The sequence below is a fragment of the Canis lupus genome, chromosome 10 (assembly GCF_003254725.2).
Source record: "Canis lupus dingo isolate Sandy chromosome 10, ASM325472v2, whole genome shotgun sequence".
Lineage (NCBI taxonomy): Eukaryota > Metazoa > Chordata > Mammalia > Carnivora > Canidae > Canis > Canis lupus.
Window position 1 is genome coordinate 44,961,009 of NC_064252.1, and position 18,912 is coordinate 44,979,920.

General features: G+C 45.3%; 1 protein-coding gene across 22 annotated transcripts in view; it reads right to left on the reverse strand.

Moving 5' to 3' along the window:
* Positions 1–18,912, reverse strand: part of INPP4A (inositol polyphosphate-4-phosphatase type I A) — a 135,087-nt gene that overhangs the window by 35,695 nt on the left and 80,480 nt on the right. For 18 of the 22 annotated variants that reach the window (XM_025464449.3, XM_025464487.3, XM_025464497.3 and 15 more), the window contains exons 5-14: positions 14,520–14,638; positions 11,976–12,092; positions 11,611–11,690; positions 9,896–10,007; positions 8,999–9,089; positions 8,362–8,509; positions 5,577–5,707; positions 3,161–3,265; positions 2,549–2,657; positions 305–322 (exon numbers count right to left, since the gene is read on the reverse strand). In XM_025464449.3, coding sequence (XP_025320234.1) covers positions 305–322; positions 2,549–2,657; positions 3,161–3,265; positions 5,577–5,707; positions 8,362–8,509; positions 8,999–9,089; positions 9,896–10,007; positions 11,611–11,690; positions 11,976–12,092; positions 14,520–14,638 — 1,030 coding nt within the window. The remainder of the gene's footprint in view (positions 1–304; positions 323–2,548; positions 2,658–3,160; positions 3,266–5,576; positions 5,708–8,361; positions 8,510–8,998; positions 9,090–9,895; positions 10,008–11,610; positions 11,691–11,975; positions 12,093–14,519; positions 14,639–18,912) is intronic. The other 4 variants (XM_049115841.1, XM_025464500.2, XM_025464498.3 and 1 more) reach the window with 1 other exon arrangement.

An 18,912-nucleotide genomic window follows, 5' to 3' on the forward strand; every position in this document is an offset into this window, starting at 1 on the left:
CCATACCAATGGGTTGACATCCAACAGGGGACTTGCCCGGCCTGGGAGAAACAGAGTCCTCTCTCAGAGCGCGCACAGCAACGAACTGCTGCCAGATTTTGAAGGTAAACTGGTAGGCTGAAGATGGGCTATTCATTATCAAAGAACATTGCAGTTGGAAGGGAGAATTCTGTCTACGAGGCTATAACCAGGGGCCCCCGGTGGCACAGAGGGCTGAGGCACCTGACAGAAGAGGGGACAACACAGGCTTTCTCTACAGGAGAGCAAGACCCAAACAAACACTCTCCACAGACAGAAAACTCACCAACACTCCTCAAAACTGCTAAAGAAAAGAACCAAAACGAAATATTAGCAGTTAGCAAACACCAAATGCAAAATAAAAAATTAAAAAGCCAAGTTATCTTTTGACAAAGTTCCTTGAAATTTACGTGTTGAGGCACCCATGACAGGGCCAATAAAACTTCTGAGCCCCATTTGCTTACTCATCAGAGCAATACCAGTGTCTGCGCAAGCCCAGGGAGACATTCCACCTGTGGGCAAGTTATGTCTGCATTTAAAGTATAGTTCAAATAATGAAAATCATTTCTTCAGGTGGTTTTATAACATTAGGAGGAAATTAAATGAAAATTTATATTATTGATTTGAAAAATACTCCAGAGACATTTTGGAAATAAGTTCTGAAGTTAACAGAGTAATCAGGTATCAACATCTGGACCTTTCTGGGGCAGGGATGGACAGTGGCACCCTCTTTCTGATGGGCTCTCCCTACTGGGGCCCCCATGGCATCCTCAAATCCCCCACACAGTCACATGCAATGGAGTGACAGACACACGATCTCTTGACTGGCTGTGCAGAGCTATGGTGGGCACAGGAAGCCTCCTCTTCACTGTAATTCCCAGGGAACAGGCCAGTCTGATTACCTGGCTTGTCTAGGCAGGGGAAGACCCCTTGGTGGGATCAATCAAGGTCAAGTGAGCTATCTGGGGGCCTCCCAGGAACGTTGCCCCACCCTGAAGGCTGGAATTCCCCTTCCTAATCACTGGCCCTTTTTGTTATTTCCTTCTCTTGCCTGGAGGGCTCCCTTGGCTCTGGGCATCCTGTGCACACATCTGAGTGACAATTTCTAATAGTGTGCTCTCTTCCACCTGCTGGCTCACCCCTCCAGCTGCACACCATGGGCGAAAGCTCCTAGCTGCATCCGAGATCCCCTTGGGCCCATGATTGGCCACTGTGCCTGACCTTTCACCCTTCCTTGATCCAGTATGTGATCAGTTTCTTCAAGCCATGTCCTGGCTCCTGGCCACGGCAACACATAGCCTCTGATTCCCCAGCAGGTGCTAATGCTCTCCTCTCCACCTGGCTGCCTTGTCGATTCTCCTGATACTCCCTGGGCCTATGGGCTTCACCTTTCCTCCAACTGTTCCAGTCTCCATTGGTAAGTCCCAGTCTTTCAACTCCACCTTCTGCGGAGGCTGATCCATGGTATCTTCAGCTTGTTTCTTTACTCCTCAAAGATCTCTCTGCACCTACCTTCTCTTGTCCCTTCTAGGACTACCTGCCTAGTCTGGCCTTTGCTCCAGAACCTTGCTCTATCAACGTTCTCTTACCTTGTCACTTTTGTCATCCCCATCAGTCTGACCACATGATCAAGTAATAATCCTTTTCCCCAAGCAGACACTGCGTGCTACTTCCTCTACTCCATGGTCATGGATCTTACAGGACTATCTATACTCATCGCCTCTACTTCTTACACTTGCCTCCCTCATCTATTTAAATCTTGACGGGTGACATTCTGGAACATCCCCAATGCCTCCCACATATCCAACACAACAGCTGGGATTTATGGCTCTCTCCCTGTCACCCCTGCTCCAAGCGTGGCACTGCTTGCTCCAAATGGTGTTGTTCACTTATGTTCTCCTAGGCAAGGCTGAAGCCCCTCAGGGCCTGACCTATATCTGTCACCCTGCATCCTTGGTCACCAGCACATGGACCTGCACTGAGCAGGCTACCAGCAAGGCCAACCCTCTCTCCCTCAACTCCTGTCCTCAAATCACCATGCCTGAGCCACACCTCACTGCATGCTCCACAATTTTTTGTTTGGACTGCGGCTGTGTGCTATTCCCCTTCCACCCCCCGACCTTACTCTAACCTTCTTAAGACAAAGAGTGTTTACCACTGCAGTCCTTTTAGGAAAGGAGACAATCTCTTGCAGGCTTCATTCTGTGGTGTTCAACACACACCACACATCTGGTGTGACAGACCAAGGGCTCTGAGGGACAACTGAACCAGCAGAGAGTCCACACAGGGTAGTCACCTTCAAGGGGGACTTTGATTTGCTGTTCGTTTGCAGGACCACTACTCAGGTGCCCTCATCACCACCCAGCTGGTCACACACAGAGAAGCACAGGGGCCATGAGGCAGCTCCTCCTGCCACACAAAAGCACATCGGATGGCTGGATGTTTTTGCGGTCACATTATTTATTTATTTATTAACCTGGGAAGCACCAGACAGCTGTACAAGAATCATGAACACCCTCTCAGTACTTACTGTTTCTTGGTCTCTTCAAATTTGTGCAGCTTTTTGCGGAGACCTCCTGACTTAAAACCTTGGCAGTGTGCTGCTGGCGCTCCAATGGTGACAATGTCGTAGTTCTGATCTGAATGACAGAAAGCTCTTCTCCGTTACTCTGGGCTCAGGCCTGTGGATGAGCCAGCTACAGGGAGATGCATGAAACTCTGGGACCCTGCCCCTCCGCCCGTTTCCAGGCAGCCTGTTCCCTCAGTCCCACAGCCTGGATTGTCTGAGGGTCCTGGGGCCCAGCACCATCATTTCAGCAGAGAGGGGGTGTCTCAACAGCCAGAAGCAATTTCCGGCAGTGCCTAGTTCGCATCCCTCCTTGGGAAGGATAACTGCCAGGCGACTTTCTGTCCCAGAAACACAAAGGGAAGCTGGAGGGAGGATAGACCAGGGGAAGGAACAGAGGGAGGGCAGAGACTAGGGGACACAGACCTTACAAAGGTCCTATGACATGTCTCTTATCTGAGTTGCCAGGCAGAACACACAGGGAAGGCTGGGCATATGTGGGGCAGCCTGGGAACCGGGCACACAGGGAGGAAGGAAGTGCAGTGTGATTTAGCAAGGGAACAGAAAAATAGTTACCTGACCCCCCATCGTCTTGAACTCTCATCCTCTGTATGTGCAAGTTTGTGGGAACAAATTCTAACTTTTTATCTGCTTTCAAACTGCTTGCTTTAAACGAGGGACCTGAGAAACAGAATAGGAGAAAACAAGGACCACTGACATGTACCCTGTATTCAGGAATAGCAAGGAGAACAGTGATATTTTCAGGAAGCTGCTGAGAGTAAGCAGGTACATGCTGGGAGTGGCCTAGGAAATTCTGAGTTGACCGTGAGCACACTTCATTTCCATTATAGCAGGTAGGTGAAACCCTGGAGGGAGGGCAGCTCACTGGTCAGAAGACTGGTTCTGGGTGCTCAAGTGGTAAGCATAGCTGGGTAGAGGCAGCTTCAGAAGGCTATGGTTATCAGTGCCCTGCCTTCCTGTGACTCAGCTCTCAACTGAGAAGTCTGACACAAAGACTGATTTTGTGCAACACGATGTCAGCACTACTATATAAAGCAAATGGGCCCCTGCCAGGGACTGCCTGTTCCAACCCTGGAGATTGCCATCATGCAAGATCTAAGAAATTGGTTCAACTACAGCAACACATCTCAATCCCACAAAGAGATGAAAAGATCTACTCATCACCTCAGATCTATCAAGATGAACAAATGCTACATAGCTATGGATCCTGGCCCTCCAAACACAAACCTAAACATGTTCCCTTGATTATCCTCAGGGAGGTTAAGGAGGTTGGATGATGTTTGTAACTAAACCTACAATCTTGTTTCTTTTTTTTTTTTTTTTTTACAATCTTGTTTCTAGGATCAGAATCCAACACTAATTAAGGACTGCACGCCTAGAAAAGAAAGGGATTACAAATTACCTGATAATCAGAAGAAGAGAAGAAATAAACTTTCTCTCTAGTGATAAAAGGTAAATTGTACCAGTATATGAAATACAGACCACCCATTGTCTGCTTTGCATTTTGTGTGAGGAGATTGTCTTTCAGGGTTTGCTACTTGCAGGTGGCTCAGAGGTCAGCAGCAGTGGCATCCTGAGAGCCTGTTTGAAATGCAGATCCATTTCAAAATCCTAGATCTGCACTGTAGCAAGATCTTTAGGGATCAGGGATACACACTGACACTTGAGATACTCTGCTCTGGAAACTCAAGCTCCTGTGGATTTCCTGCTTTCCCAGGTAACAGGTATCCAGCACAGGGAGGTCCCTAAATTTCTTTAGTCATCTGCTGCCAATACATTTAGACCTGCCCTTCAGATTCAAACCAAACCCAAGCACACCATCATCTTGTCCTCATAACTGTATCTGGCTTCTCCTCAGCCAAGTTCATGTAGATGTTCATATGTTCTATGTCAAAACCTTAATATTAAGGACTTATGATTTTCTTTTAATCTTGAAATTCCATTATGTAGTGGGGGAGGTGGAAAGAATCTGAAGATAGAGAAGAAAAGTAATGAAAAACCAAAAAATTGATTCAATTTTGGAATAAAAAGGGAATTAAGATTAGTCTTCTAAATCTATGTTTAGATTATTTTGAAAATCAAACAGCATCTTTTAAGAAGAAAGGTGAGGTGCCTGTACTTCACTTTCTCTCTCTTTTTTAAAGATTTTATTTACTTATTCATGAGAGACACGGAGAGAGAGAGAGAGGCAGATACACAGGCAGAGGGAGAAGCAGGCTCCATGCAGGGAGCCCGACGTGGGACTCGATCCCGGGTCTCCAGAATCACACCCTGGGCTGAAGGTGGCGCTAAACCGCTGAGCCACCCGCGCTGCCCTTCACTTTCTCTTTTGAGCCTTAAAATGGAGAGCTCCACTCAGACAATTCAGATGTTCAATACAAGGACTGTTGAATATTTATTTTTTTTAAAGATTCATTTATTTATTCATGATAGACATAGAGAGAAAGAGAGAGAGAGAGAGAGAGGCAGAGACACAGGCCAAGGGAGAAGCAGGCTCCATGCCAGGAACCCGATGCGGGACTCGATCCCGGGACTCCCGGATTGTGCCCTGGGCCAAAGGCAGGCGCTAAACCGCTGAGCCACCCAAGGATCCCCAGGACTGTTGAATATTTAAACTGGGAAATCTAGGAAACCACTTTGTCTCAAAGCAAATGCTTTATGTCTTTTGGGGCATTTCCTTTGGGCATTTTAAGACCAAGACAAAAAAATAACACAAACCAACAGCCTGAGATTTCATCTCCCCTAAATTTTATGCTACATTACTTGCTTTGGCAGATGACACCATAGAAGGAATTTTCAATGCAAATCACATACTTGTCTTCTTAATTAAGATCTGAGAAATCCATATTTGAAAAAATTCACACCTACAGGAAAATCTATTTCTAAAAAAATCCATTAGAGCGTCTGCTGGCGAGAGTATTTGAGCCAGGTTCTCATGCTTCAGCTGGGAAAGTGGAGACCCAGCACCCACCTTTGTACTGATGGAGGTCGGTCAGGTTCTCCTGGTACGTGAGGATGATGGTCTGGTACTGAGTGACAATCTGGCGCCGGAGGCTCTCCCAGCAAGGGGAGAGATCCCCCAACTCCTCCAGTTCACACACTCTGCAAGTAAGACACACATGCACATCAGGCCACGGAGCTGCCTCGCTTCCCTGGGAGAGGCGCAGGTGTCCCAACCAAGCAGGAGAACAGAATGGAGGCAGAAGTATTGTCGATGCCAAGGGAGGCCTCAGACCACAGTTACACTACACATCTACAGAGCAAGCGGTGGGGCAGCACAACAGACCACTCTAGGGGTAGTGGCTGTATGAAGGGCAGACTACCTACCACGTGGAAAAGCACACAGAGACCCTTCTCATAGAAATCCTGTCAAATGTCAGGGGAACTAGATGGAGCAGAGGGGCTCTAGGGGAGTGGCTCCTGCCAGGACTCACACGGGCCACGCAGGCAGCCCTTTGGAATCTGGGCAGACAGAAGGACGTGAGACTCTTCTGGAAGATGAGACGAGTGGAGGCTTGTAAGCAAGTACTTGAGGCCATCGCACTTACCTGTCTCCCCCAGGGGCTATTGTGAGACAGCTTCTCATGGCCCCCCTGTTCTGGGGAAGCCAGGCCTTCCTGCCCTGCCCCTAAGAATACTGCCGCAGAACATAAGGATCCCACACAGCGATCCACATCCACAGCTGCTGGGAACTGGGCAGCCACGCTCTGCTGCACTCACTCGGCCCCCTTTGTTTCTGTGCTGTCCCTCGGGGTCAGGGACAAGGGCCAGAGGGGGCTGTGCTTACTTTCTCTGTCTCCATGAGAAATGAGCTGTCTAAATCTAAAAGTAGCATGAAGGCAAGGAAAGGGGAAAGGGAGAAGAGAAGAAAAAAGAGGATCTGTTACCTACAGAAAAATAAAAGCTGTTTAAGAACTGAAACATAAATGTCTTAGCTCAGCAGTAAATAATAGCTACATAATCAGAATAATGAAAACACAAGATAGACTTTAAAAAAAGAAGGATAACCATATTAGGAAGCTGAGGAAAGTACAAAAGACCTGAAATCCTCATCTCATGGAAACAGTAGCCAATCCCCAAAACTGGTTAAGAGAGTACGCTATATGTTTATTTAGAAATATAGTGGTAAACACCAAAACAGCTGAAAGCGTTGTTTCTAGGAAGCAGATCACAGAGTAGAGGGCCCCAAGACTTACGTCATTGTTAAAAGCCTTCTGGCGCTATTTATTTTTTTAAGATTTTATTTATTTATTCATGAGAGACACAGAGAGAGAGAGGCAGAGACACAGGCAGAGGGAGAAGCAGGCTCCATGCAGGGAGCCTGACGTGGGACTCGATCCCAGGTCTCCAGGGTCTCACCCTGGGCTGAAGGCGGCGCTAAACCGCTGAGCCACTGGGGCTGCCCACTGTTTGGTTTTTATACTATGCATGCTTTCCTCTGGAGGGAAAAAGTTAACTTTATGGAATCTACTGAATTGTCTGAAGTTAAAAAGAAAGTTATACCATTTTATTATTATGAAATTAGCAAAATCAAAGTAAAAGAATACGCACACGAGCTGCGGTGAGACCTATGTCTTTGCTCACTGCTGGCCAACTGGCCCTGCGGCTGTGGGTCTGTTCATGAGTACATGAGCCCCGTCTGCTGTGGCTGCTGATGGACCTTCTCCAGTGTCTCTGCCCGTCTTTCATGCAGCTCCTTCTTGCGCTCCGGGTGTCAGTTTAATGCCACCATCTCACAAAGGCCTGCCCTGACCACCCTCCTCCTCGTCATCCCTTCTAATTTCTGCACACTGCTCACGCAGCTTGGGCTCTGAGAGCAATCCCCACTGCTCCAGAGGGACTGTCTTCCACAATCTGTCTCACTCATTAAGAAGACTTTTACACCATGCACACCAGTCATGTGTGTGAAAGGTATGATGAAACACAACAACAAAAGCCTCAAAACCAGAGCTCTGGTGAAATGAGTATACTCTTTAAGGTTATAATCTAGTATACCAAATAATGGGAAGTTATGCCATAATTAAAATTATAAGTGAAAACTGAAGACCTATGCAACTATACAGAGTAGCTTGGAAAATCTGTATAAATATGGAAAAGCTGAAAGGAAACTTTTAAAATTAAAATAACTATTAAATTGTACACATAGATAAAGCAGCTCATTGCATTATTCTTGTCATTCTTACATTGAATTTTTTTTCAAGAAAAAAATTTTTTTAAATGGCTGTATTGAAATAGTAAGATTCTGACTGCATTGTTTCCTTTCATGCTATTGTGTTCATAATTAACACTGTCTTATGACAGCAAGGAGAAATGACATCTGAGGAACACAGGCAACACGCTCTGCAATCTGCGGCACTGAACCACCCCTCCGGCCTCTCTCTGCCATGGGATCGATGGAATATGCCTCGGGCTGAGAGATACAAAAGAGCTGAGGGCCCCAATGGGTCATACTTAGCTCTGTGTAGCCTGGCCCTACCCTAGAAAACCACTGACCCAGGTGGCCAGGACCAAAGAACGAGCAGCCATTCCTCATCACTGAGAGGGAACAGGAGAGGGGAAGGGAAGGCCTCACACAGAAACTCTAGGATATAGGTGAGCAAACACAGGCTTCAGCAAGCTGAGGCCACAGAGCAAACAAGTGGCAGAGGCTGGATCTGAAGCTGGCCTCTGTTGCCAGTGCTCTCTACCCACCACATCTAAGAGCTTTCTGGAAAGGAAGGGCATGATGGGTGGTTGGCCTCTCCACATGGCCTCACCTGGCCGCATCCTCTTCCAGCAAGAGCTTCACAAACTGCCGGGGCACATGCAAGGAGAGGACACTCTCTGCCATCTGCTCCAGGATCCGCAGGTGGTTGCCATCCGTGGTGGGGAATCGGTACATGCGGCAGATGGCTCCGCCGAACACTGAGGTGGGGGATGTGGAGGAGATGGAGGCTGCGTGTGAGCTGGCTACACATCTGCCACATGTGCCCTCCTCCCCAGGCCTTCAATGGTGCTTCTTACTGTTCATCTCAAGAAAATTAAAACCTTTAAACCAAAGTCCACCAAGTGACTGAGCCTGGCTGCTCCTCCCTTGAGACATGCAATCTTCTTGTCCCAGGGCGTGTAACTAACTCTCAAGTGCAGGGGCTGGGGTGGGGAGATTGTCAGTCAACAAACCCGAGGCAAAATGAGAATGAAATGAAGGAGGAGACTCCCCACCCTCTCCCCTTGCTTGGAGTATTACTAACTCCACATGCTGGCAAAAAGCACGGCACTTAGAAATGTGGCAGAGAGGTGACAGTCGGGATGCCTGGCCGTGACAATCAGAGCGGGCAGGGAGGAAAAGGTCAGCATGGGCCCGAGTGGACACTCACAAGAGTGGCAAGAGTACCAACGGAGGAAGCTGTTTACCCGATTTCAGTAAAGTGTCTTTTCTCAACGAAGCATACTTGGATCGGATTCCCAGTGCCTCTGTCAAGCTCTCATCAACGGGTAGAACCATCTAATAATGTGTGCAGAAAAGCAGAGAAAAACAGTGAGACTCAGACAACTCTAAATCACTCAGCAGAAATGGAGTCCAGATGCATCATCAAAGAATTCTTAAAATTGTATTCATCATTAACTCTACAGTAAATACGTTGCCTATGCCACATATTAATCCACTTGCCAGTACACTGCACTTGGGCCACACACACGATTTTCTAGTGACTAGGTCACTTCACCTGATGTTGTGGTGTTGTGACATACAGAATGAGGGGAAGAAAGAGATGACGCTTGGGAATGTTTGCACAGGTGACATCCTGGGCTTATTTTGGGTAAAATGAGTTATTTCCATACTTTACAGCAATGACCAATTACCAATGTTTGGTATATTAGAACTGTAGTCTGAGAGCATGAGGGACCTATGTGAGCGACTGTGCATGGGAGACAGAGTGACAGAGAGAGAGTGAAGATGGAGAGGAGGAGAGGTATGTGAGAGGCTGCAGAGGGTGTATAGATAGGAGATGTGCACACAGTGGCTGTAGGGCACCAGTGTACGTGGGAGGGAAACTACAACAAACTAATCCAAGTCTCATTCCATACCCTCACTAGCCACCTTCTCCCCTCCTGACTGCAGCTCCCACCCAGCAGAGCCCTGCATGTCATGCTCCCTGAGGTAACTCCCCTTCTTGATACTTTGAGAAGTGCCTACGGAGACTGGCACATTCTGCTTCGGGGGCCCTGTCTTTCCCTTCGCTGAGCACAGAGGCAAAGTCCATCAGGTCCTCCTACTCCTTTTAACAGAGAAGAGCAAGGTGGCACACTCACCCTCCCATTGACAGTGTCCAGAGACCGGGTCACAGGGGGCCGCTGGTCTGACTTCTCTTCCATCTGCCAGCCAATCACGGTGATGTTACCCACGCGGTCGCTCTCTGCAGATCTGCGGTGGGCAAAGTACTTTGGTAAGAGGCATTGTACCTGCATTTCATTTTCTGCTTAAATGCAAAGCTCAGCCATCCTGGGTCATCAAGGGGTCCTGGGAGTGCCAGGATCTGGCCTGCCAGTCAGTCAGCAGCATTCACTACATGCACAGGCTCTGGGGGAGGCACACAAGGAAACGTGAAAGCACAGGGAAGGGCAGCATCTGAGAGGGGACACAGCACCCCAGAGAAGCATGGATGTGCCTGGGGTACAGTTGCAGGGGAAGAGCCAGTGCTTGTTTGGGAGGCACCCATCAGCACCTGGGCTGACCCCTGCCCTAGAGAGTGATGAGGACACATCTCAGAACAGGGACTGGGGAGCACTTTCTTCTGGCATGAAGCCCCCTTTTGCTCCCTCCCATCCACCCATAAGCTGTGATTAGACCCAAGACCTAGATCTGGACCCCAAGTAAGCTAAGGGTTTCCCAAAGCCTTTGAATCCTGATATGATAAAGTTAATGCCTCTCTAGCCCTAGTCAGCTTCACCCTTAAGATCCCTCAGGATGGCTGCCAGCTGCCTGGGCCCATCTGACTCATCCAGGGAAGCCCCAGCGATACCTTAAAGCCTCTGGCTTTTTATTTAAGATGTCTGATTTAGCAAGGTCCAAAATTGTTATGTGGTCACATATACTGACAATTTCCTTTGTGACTTCTTCTCACTGTTCTCATCTGTAGAAAAGTGCCTCCCCATGCTCTCTGCTCAAGAGTCCTATGTAGCCCCTTTTCAAAAGGATGATGTCCATTTCTTACATTTAGCTCTGATGCAACTAGAGTTAGTTCTGGCATATGATATACCTGAATATTTTCCTCTCAGCAGCCCTTTCACCCACATGACCCCTTGCATCTTCTGTAAGACCTGTCCTTCAGCCTGAATCAGGCTCTTTATGCAAACCAAGGGCCACAGCAGGGGTCTCGCTCTGCCCATGCCTGTTAACACCACTACCACTACAGCCTTAGAATGGTGCACTATCCCAGCAGGTCATTAACCTTTGTTAAGTCTTTCTTGCTGTTTTGGAATAGCTTCCCAACGGACTTTGAGGAAAAAAAAAAAAAAAACCATGTTAGGGTTTCCATGAGAATTGTCTCTGAAATGAATTTGGGAAGGGCTGACATCTTTGACCTCTTTCATCTCCCTTCCAGGGATAAAGTGGGGATTCCCCTTCCTTCCTCCCATAGATATTTGTGGAAAACAGGCTCTGTTCTAGAGGATACAGCAATGAAGCAAAGTAGACAAAAACCCTGCTTCCTTGGAGATCATATTCTAATGGGAAAAGATAATAGACAAAAATGCTAAGTATTACTAAATTCGTATCTAGGTTTTCCTTTAGATCCGCATACAACAGGGTTTATGTTTCCTATGGATATTGCACATTGCCATTCCCTAAAGGTCTTCTGATAGGCTGAGTTTTAATCCCACTTCGGTGAGTAACCACCTCCTCACTTATCTCAGCCTTTGGGAGGGGCTGGGCTTTCTTTCTGTGCAGGAAATGAGGCCTTTCCTGCCTTCTGTCCCTGGACTGCATAATTCTAGATCCTTTCAAGGGAATAAAGTTAAATACCAACCTTAGTGTTAAATGCAACCTATGATGCCTGTCCTGGAGCAGATCTTTGACAATGAATGTTCCAGAGCCCAGTAAATACATCTGAGGAAAAGTGGGGAGAGAAGGCATTAGTACGCTTGCTTTACTTCTGATCCAATATCAGGCCCTAGAGAAGTCCAGCTGGCTGGTTCCCACAACACATCTGACCCTATCTCAGGAGCCCAATAGGGATGCTCAAGAAGAAATTCCTAAAGACAAATACATTTGAACATCAGTTAATCTGTGAGCAAAGCAGTGAAGTTAATCTGTGTTCACCTCTCGCTTAGATGATTACAGAACTCTATAAAAAGGGAACAAAATCTCATGAACCACAACGTGTTACTTAACTGTTCCCTGAGATCGATCTTTGACATCATACACAGAGAGTTTGATTTGTGTCATCTGATTGATGAGAGAGTCTTGAAAGAAGGCAATACTGCTTAGAAATATAGGATTGTTGGTTCCCTAGAACAGAAAAGAGAATAAAATCAGAATACAGGGGATCCCAGGGTGGCTCAGCTGTTTAGCGCCTGCCTTCGGCCCAGGGCATGTTCCTGGAGTCCCGGGATCGAGTCCCACACCAGGCTCCCTGCATGGAGCCTGCTTCTCCCTCTGCCTGTGTCTCCGCCTCTCTCTCTCTCTGTGTCTCTCCTGAATAAATAAATAAAATCTTTAAAAAAAAATCAGAATACAGTGTTATGTTTTTCCAAGTAATTGCTTTTGAAACACACCAACATTTTCAGAATGAGACACTAGTCTTCTTACTGACTTGGATCAACACAGACTCTCATGGTAGCCTACATGGATGCCTACAAACAAGCCCAAACACTACTTTCAGCAAGGACAAAGTAGTGTGACAGACCTCTACAGATGCAGCCACCACAGGCAAGCCCACTGCACAGCCACACCCGAGGGCTCACTCTAAGGGATTCTCTTGTTCACTAGAAGGGATTCTCTCAAAGTAAAAGAAGTTGGATGTCCACATGTATTCTTGGTATTACAACTTTAGATGAGTAATGTATTTGGATCTACTACTTTGGCTTGTTCCTTCAGGATGTACAAAGGCAGATGAAAAAAGAAACGAATGGCTTAAGTCATCTCTTATTTCCAGAATCCCATAGTTGGAATAATTAAGAAGTGACCCTTTTAAGGCTATCCTTTTCAAAAGACAAGCTGTTAGTTTCTAGCTCACAGGTGCCCATTTTTGGCAGCTTAGCCCTGCTCCCCCAGAGTCCCATAACATATTTTCTTTCTCAGGCGGTGGTTAACTATCTCAGCCTAATGGTTAATGTTCCTGTTTGTGCCTACTGTGGGTTCCATGCCTCTAGCTCTGCTCCCTCTGCAGCTGCTAGATCTAGTCTCTCAAGGTCTACTGGGCAGCACCTCCTGGGTGGCCTGCTGGGGCCGCAGCCCACCCAACCTTTCTCTTCATCTGCCCTTGGTTACGGCTACTTCTGGCTCTATTCCCAAGGAGGCTACAAATGTCTGCTTTGGTGTTTCTTTCTCCATCATTCTCAACCACCCAGGAACAATGAACTGCCCCCACATACCCACCTCCAGGGCCTGTCAAATGCACCCCTTCTCTTCACTCCTTCCCACTGCCAGTCAGGTCCTACATATTCCCCTAAATGACTACCAACTTAGGACCTCCCTGAAACACATCTAGTCAGGCGACTCCTCTCTGAAAGGCCTGCACTGGCCCATACAAAATCCTGGCCTGATGATCAAGGCTTCTCTCCTTTGTTCTTCCACTTAGGCCTTCTGCACACACAAAACAGGATAAGGTTATTCTCCAAACCCACATGATGCTTTCCTATTGCATGCCTTTGCAAAACTAGCACACAACTCTGGTGTGCTCTTCAACACGTGGTCCCCAGACTGACAGCATGGCATCACCTGGGAACTTGTGAGAACTGCAGAGTCTTGAGCCGCACTCAGATCTCTTAAGTCAGAATTTCACTAGGCACCACCAAGGCAGCCTCTCCAATCCTCAGAGCTGGATGCTCCCCACCTCCCACCTCCCAGGTGCTGCTCTCATCTCTCTACTCCACCCCCTCCCACATGGCTATGTAGAGAGAGGCCATGTTCACTCTGCCTCCCCACTCACAGGATGGGGAGCTCCTTGAAGGCAGGGACTGGGCCTTCAAGGTATTTGTGTCAACCACAGCGCCTGGCACTGTGCTCCATGCAGGCAGAGCTCAGCAAATGCTTCGAAAACAAAATTGTTGATTTGAACTTGGAAATAAGTTTTCAAGAGAATGAAAAAGGGTTCCAGAATATGAAGGGGGAAGAGGAGGAAACGCAGTTTATGTTTGTTTGAGACTGCTAGGGAGGGGCTATTAATATAGATGCTCATGTCACAAACAAAATCCTGCACAATCTCACACAGATCCTATACTTAGTTTCTTAATTCATATACGGTGCTCAATTATCTAAAAGGGATTTCTAAAAGTCCCAGGATGAATGCACATCATTTAATTTAATGTAAAATATAAATATAAAACACACAATGCAAAAGGATCTACAAAAAGAGCCAATAAAAATATGGGTATGCCCAGTAAGAAGGCTGGTTAATAGTTAATGGCTCTCCAAACTTTGATTAAAGAACACAATTCTCCAAAAGCAGCAGCCAAATGAAAATGACAAGGAAGAATGAGCTCTTTACCTCTTAAAAGGCAATAACCTCATAGGATCATTGTTTAAAAACAACCAGCCAATAGCTAATCCATAATTGTAAGGGATATGGCAAATATAATGCCACTCATATGAATGTGAAGAAAAGCATCCATGTACTGGGATTCCATGGAGGGCGCTCAGGTCACCCGCAGCCTATAAACATCGTGCGATGTTTAAAGATTGCAGAGCTTCAGGGTCAGAGCCAGCAGTACCTACCTCGATGATCTCCGTCTGTGCATGTTTCGTCCAGAATGCCTGAGGAGGGGTGGTTACACTCACTGCTACAAAACTATTTGGTTTTCGATCTAGCGATGGAGTATGCAACTCACTGCAAGCTATAGAATCAAGAAAGGAAAGAAACAAATCCTTTAAAATCAGGCTCTAATTAGTTCTCTGTTCCAAACACACCCAAAGAAAGCAAGCAAACAAATAAAAAGTCAATGACACTAAGGGGATGAGACAATTAGTCATCACATGGAGGTGGCCTTTTCCATTGGAAACAATCTCTTCTCCACCTGTCTCCCACTCCCATGAGAACTAGGCCCTAACTATCAGTGGAAGGCTGAGCTGAAGAGCACTTTCTGTGTCCATGAGTTAGAGAACACAACCGCACATGGGGTCTGACCCATAATGTTTGATGACCCATAATGTTTGACCTTAACCAACTGAACTAACCAGTTGAGCTAAGCGGCCACAGAGTTTATAAAATCAACACAGCTACACATGCCTGCATCCTATGGCTGTGGTGGCTAGCCTTAAGCTGTGGCATGCCAAAGTCTCTGTGTGAATACATGTTGGAAGCAAATTTAAAAATCTGTGGCAACACAAACGTGTTTTTTTTTTTTAAAGATGTCATTGCTCATCTATTCTCCTTATAAGATTCATATGAAATGCCAGATTACTGGGCAGCCCAGGTGGCTGAGTGGTTTAGTGCTGCCTTCAGTCCAGGGTGTGATCCTGGAGACCCGGGATCGAGCCCCACATCAGGCTCCCTGCATGGAGCCTGCTTCTCCCTCTGCCTGTGTCTCTGTCTGCCTCTCTCTCTCTCTCTCTCTCTCTCTCTCTCTCTCATGAGTAAATAAAGAAAATCTTTAAGAAAAAAAAAAGCCAGATTACTAAAAATGTTACTTTTTGGAACTAACAGTTTCCTTTGGAACTGTTTCAGTTGCAAAATTTATTGTACTAACAAGCATTTTGAAATAGACAATACTCAGATCATTCTAGCATATAAGTGACCCACAGGAACAATGATCACATTTTACCACTGAATCTAACACCCTATCTGTTGTGAAGTGCACTATGAAAGCTAAAGGACCTGGGGCCATTAGATTATGATACGCTATTGATTGTAAGACACCTTCTGATTAAATAGAAAGTAAAACATGAGAAAACACACATCTTAGAACTGATGAAATACATGGTAAATCAAAGTTCAACACAATTGTAGGGACAATTACCTTTTTTTGAGAAGTAATACATGCTCCCCAGACTGTGGCAAGTCTGGTCGGTTTCCAGAGATCTAAAATAACTGATTGTGACCATTTTTGCCAGTGTTCTCACTGCCCCTTTATGGAGGAGAGGCTCTTTGGAGATCCTTACTCTGCCGATTCCCGCCCTCATCATTTCCATTTTTAAAAATGCTCATTGGTGATTTAAAATATAGAAATTGATTTTTGCTTTGGAAAAACAATTTTAGTTTTCTATCCATGTGTATTATCTTCTCACAGGCCTTTATGAATTTTCATTATTTATTGGATATAATAAAATACAAAGAGCTTAGGTTTTCCATTCAATTAGTTTTGACAATCATACACACCTGTACAACCAGCACCAAAACAAGATGAAAAACTTTTTCAAAACACCAGACTGGAAATTTCCCCTTCACACTTCCCAGTCAATTCCTCTACCTTTGCAACCAACTTCTGATTTCCATCACTTTTATCTGTTCTTGAATTTGAGATTCATCTATATTGTTGCATGTACTGATAATCACTCTCTTTTTTCAAACCGATGAGTTAGATTCCATTGTATGAATGTATCAAAATTTATTTATCCATTCTATTAATGGACATTGGGTTGTTTCTGGCGGTGAACCATTGTAAATAAAGGAGCTATAAATACTCCTGTTTGTGTCTTTCTGTGGACATGGGCTTTCATTTCTTTTGCATAAGTACTTAACAGTGACATTTCTGGGTTATAGCAGAGGATATGTTTTCTAAAGTAGCTGCATCATTTTACAATCCCATCAGCAATGTATATGAGTTCCAGCTGTTCTGCATCCCCACCAACATTTGGTAGGGTTAGTCTTTATTCTATAGTTGTTCTAATGGATGTTTGAATTTGCATTTCCATGATGATTAATGATGCAAAGCATTTTTTCACCATGTGCTTGTTGTTCCTTTTTATAACTTGTCAAGAATCTGCTTAAGCAGAGACCACGCTGAACCCACTGGATTTTAACCTAAGTAAATAAGTTTGTGTTGTTTCAAGGTGTTCAATGGTAATTTGTGTTACGGCAGTGATAGCACACTAAAGTACAGAGTTAGTGCTTTTTGCACGGAGAAATCTTTGCCTACCCTGAAGTTGGGAGTGACCCTCTGTTTTCTTCTAGAAGCTTTAACACTTTATTCATTTTGAACATTCTCTTTGATTTCTTCTGCTAGGTCTGGTGCAGCAGGAGTCAGGGATTTGACCATTTCACTTGCTTGTCTGTCCTCCCTTAAGCTTCATGTTTAAGTGACTGAAGGCCACTCAGCTTGTCCCTTCGTCAGATGTGGGTTCTCATACCCACGTGAAGCAGGAACATTTGAGTCTTTCAAGCACAAGTGACAGCGGACAGATTGAGGTATAACAGGTGGCTAAAGCCGGGAAGACTGGTGTCAGGGTAAGGGGTAATCAGCCAACTGCCACCTTCAAAACACACCCTCCTGTAGGTAACTGCTCTTCAGACCCAACCCCTAGACAGCTAAGTCTCATTCAGTGTTTATTCCTAGCCCTAGGGCTTCCATGGCTCTTTCCCTCAGCAGCCCAAAGTCACATCTGCTGTCTGTTGCTTACATTGCTTTGGCATATTCCCAGAGAAGTCATGAGTCTCTGGCATGTATGCCTCATCTCTCCAACCAGATCACCTGAAATCTCAGCTGGATAAGTGCTGTTGAGGCAAAAGCAATAAAATGGATTTCAACTACATATTCTTTGACTGCAATTCTGTATCCAAGCATTTACCTCAAGGAAATAATCACCAAAACGTGTGAAAGATCTACGTACAAATGTATTCACTGGGGTGGTATCTATATTGGCAAGTTAGAAAGAATCTAAACAGGAAATTGGTTACAATAAACATGGTACAGCCATACAGTAGAGTCTACGTAGGCATCTGAAGTGATGGGGCAGATTTCAGGTTTATTACAATGAAAAAATACCAGTGACATTTTGCCACATGAAAAAAATACCAGCGTGACATTTTTGTAGATAATCCCATCACCCCTACAGGCAAAAAAAAAAAAAAAAAAAAAAAAAAAAAAATCAGTAAAAATTCTGTATAGCACTGTGTGGGTATAAAAAAATATTTCTGGAAGGATCCATACCAAAATGCCAACTGTGATTATCTCTGATAGGGTATTTTCCTCTATTATAGGTTTTAAAATGAGCCCTTTTTAATTTTAAACTTAACATAAAATATTTGACCATTCAATCCTCTTTTTTTTCCCCCATTGTGGTAAAAATAACTTAAGATGAAACTCACCCTTACCTTTTTAAGCTGTTTTTCCCCCGTGTGCCTCAATCAAATGGCTATTGTACCATCCTTGATTTGCAAGAATCAGAAATATCCTGATTTCTATCATAGGAGTGAAGATTTTTACCTTGGTTACATCAACTCTCATCCTGTCTCTATACTCGATCAGTTTAGCTCAAGGTTTTTTTTGTTAAATCCATATTCTGCATTAGTAAAGTTAAGTGAATATTATTATGAGCTAAGTGGGATTTCCTTCGCTTTTCTCTTGTGCTGGGCCCTGTTTTCTGGCTCCCATGTCTTCCTTGTTCTCAATTTACTCCCTCATTTGGGTGGAACACATCCTCCACTCATTTCCAGAGAAAGGATGTGGGAGAAGTTTGAGAGTCTGCAAAGCTGAAGTAAGTTTCTTTCTCCCCTCATATTTGACTGTCTGGCTGAGTAGAGAATTCCAGATTGGAAATATTTTCCCACTCACAGTAAAGGTGCTCCCTTTCCATCGTCAAGTTCCCAGTGTCCCTGAGAATCTCCTCTGCTCTAGTCTGACCCCAGTCCTTGGATATGACCTGTTTTGTTTCTTTCCCCTTCTGAAAGTTTAAGGATCTTCATTTTATTCCCAGTGCTCTGAAATCTCACCAGGATGTGCCTTGTTCTGGGGCTTTTTCAATTATTATGCTGGGCCCTGGTAGGCATTTGTCACCCAGAAACACTGCAGTTCTAACAGACTTCTTATTTCTTGGTAATTCCCCTCCCTTCCACCCTTTTCTGTTTTTTTTCCTGTAAATGTCGGGCTTCCTGGATTTGCTAATTTTCCATTTCAAGTTCTCTCCCATTTTCTATTTTGCTTCAAAATTTTTACTTTTGGGGATAATTCCT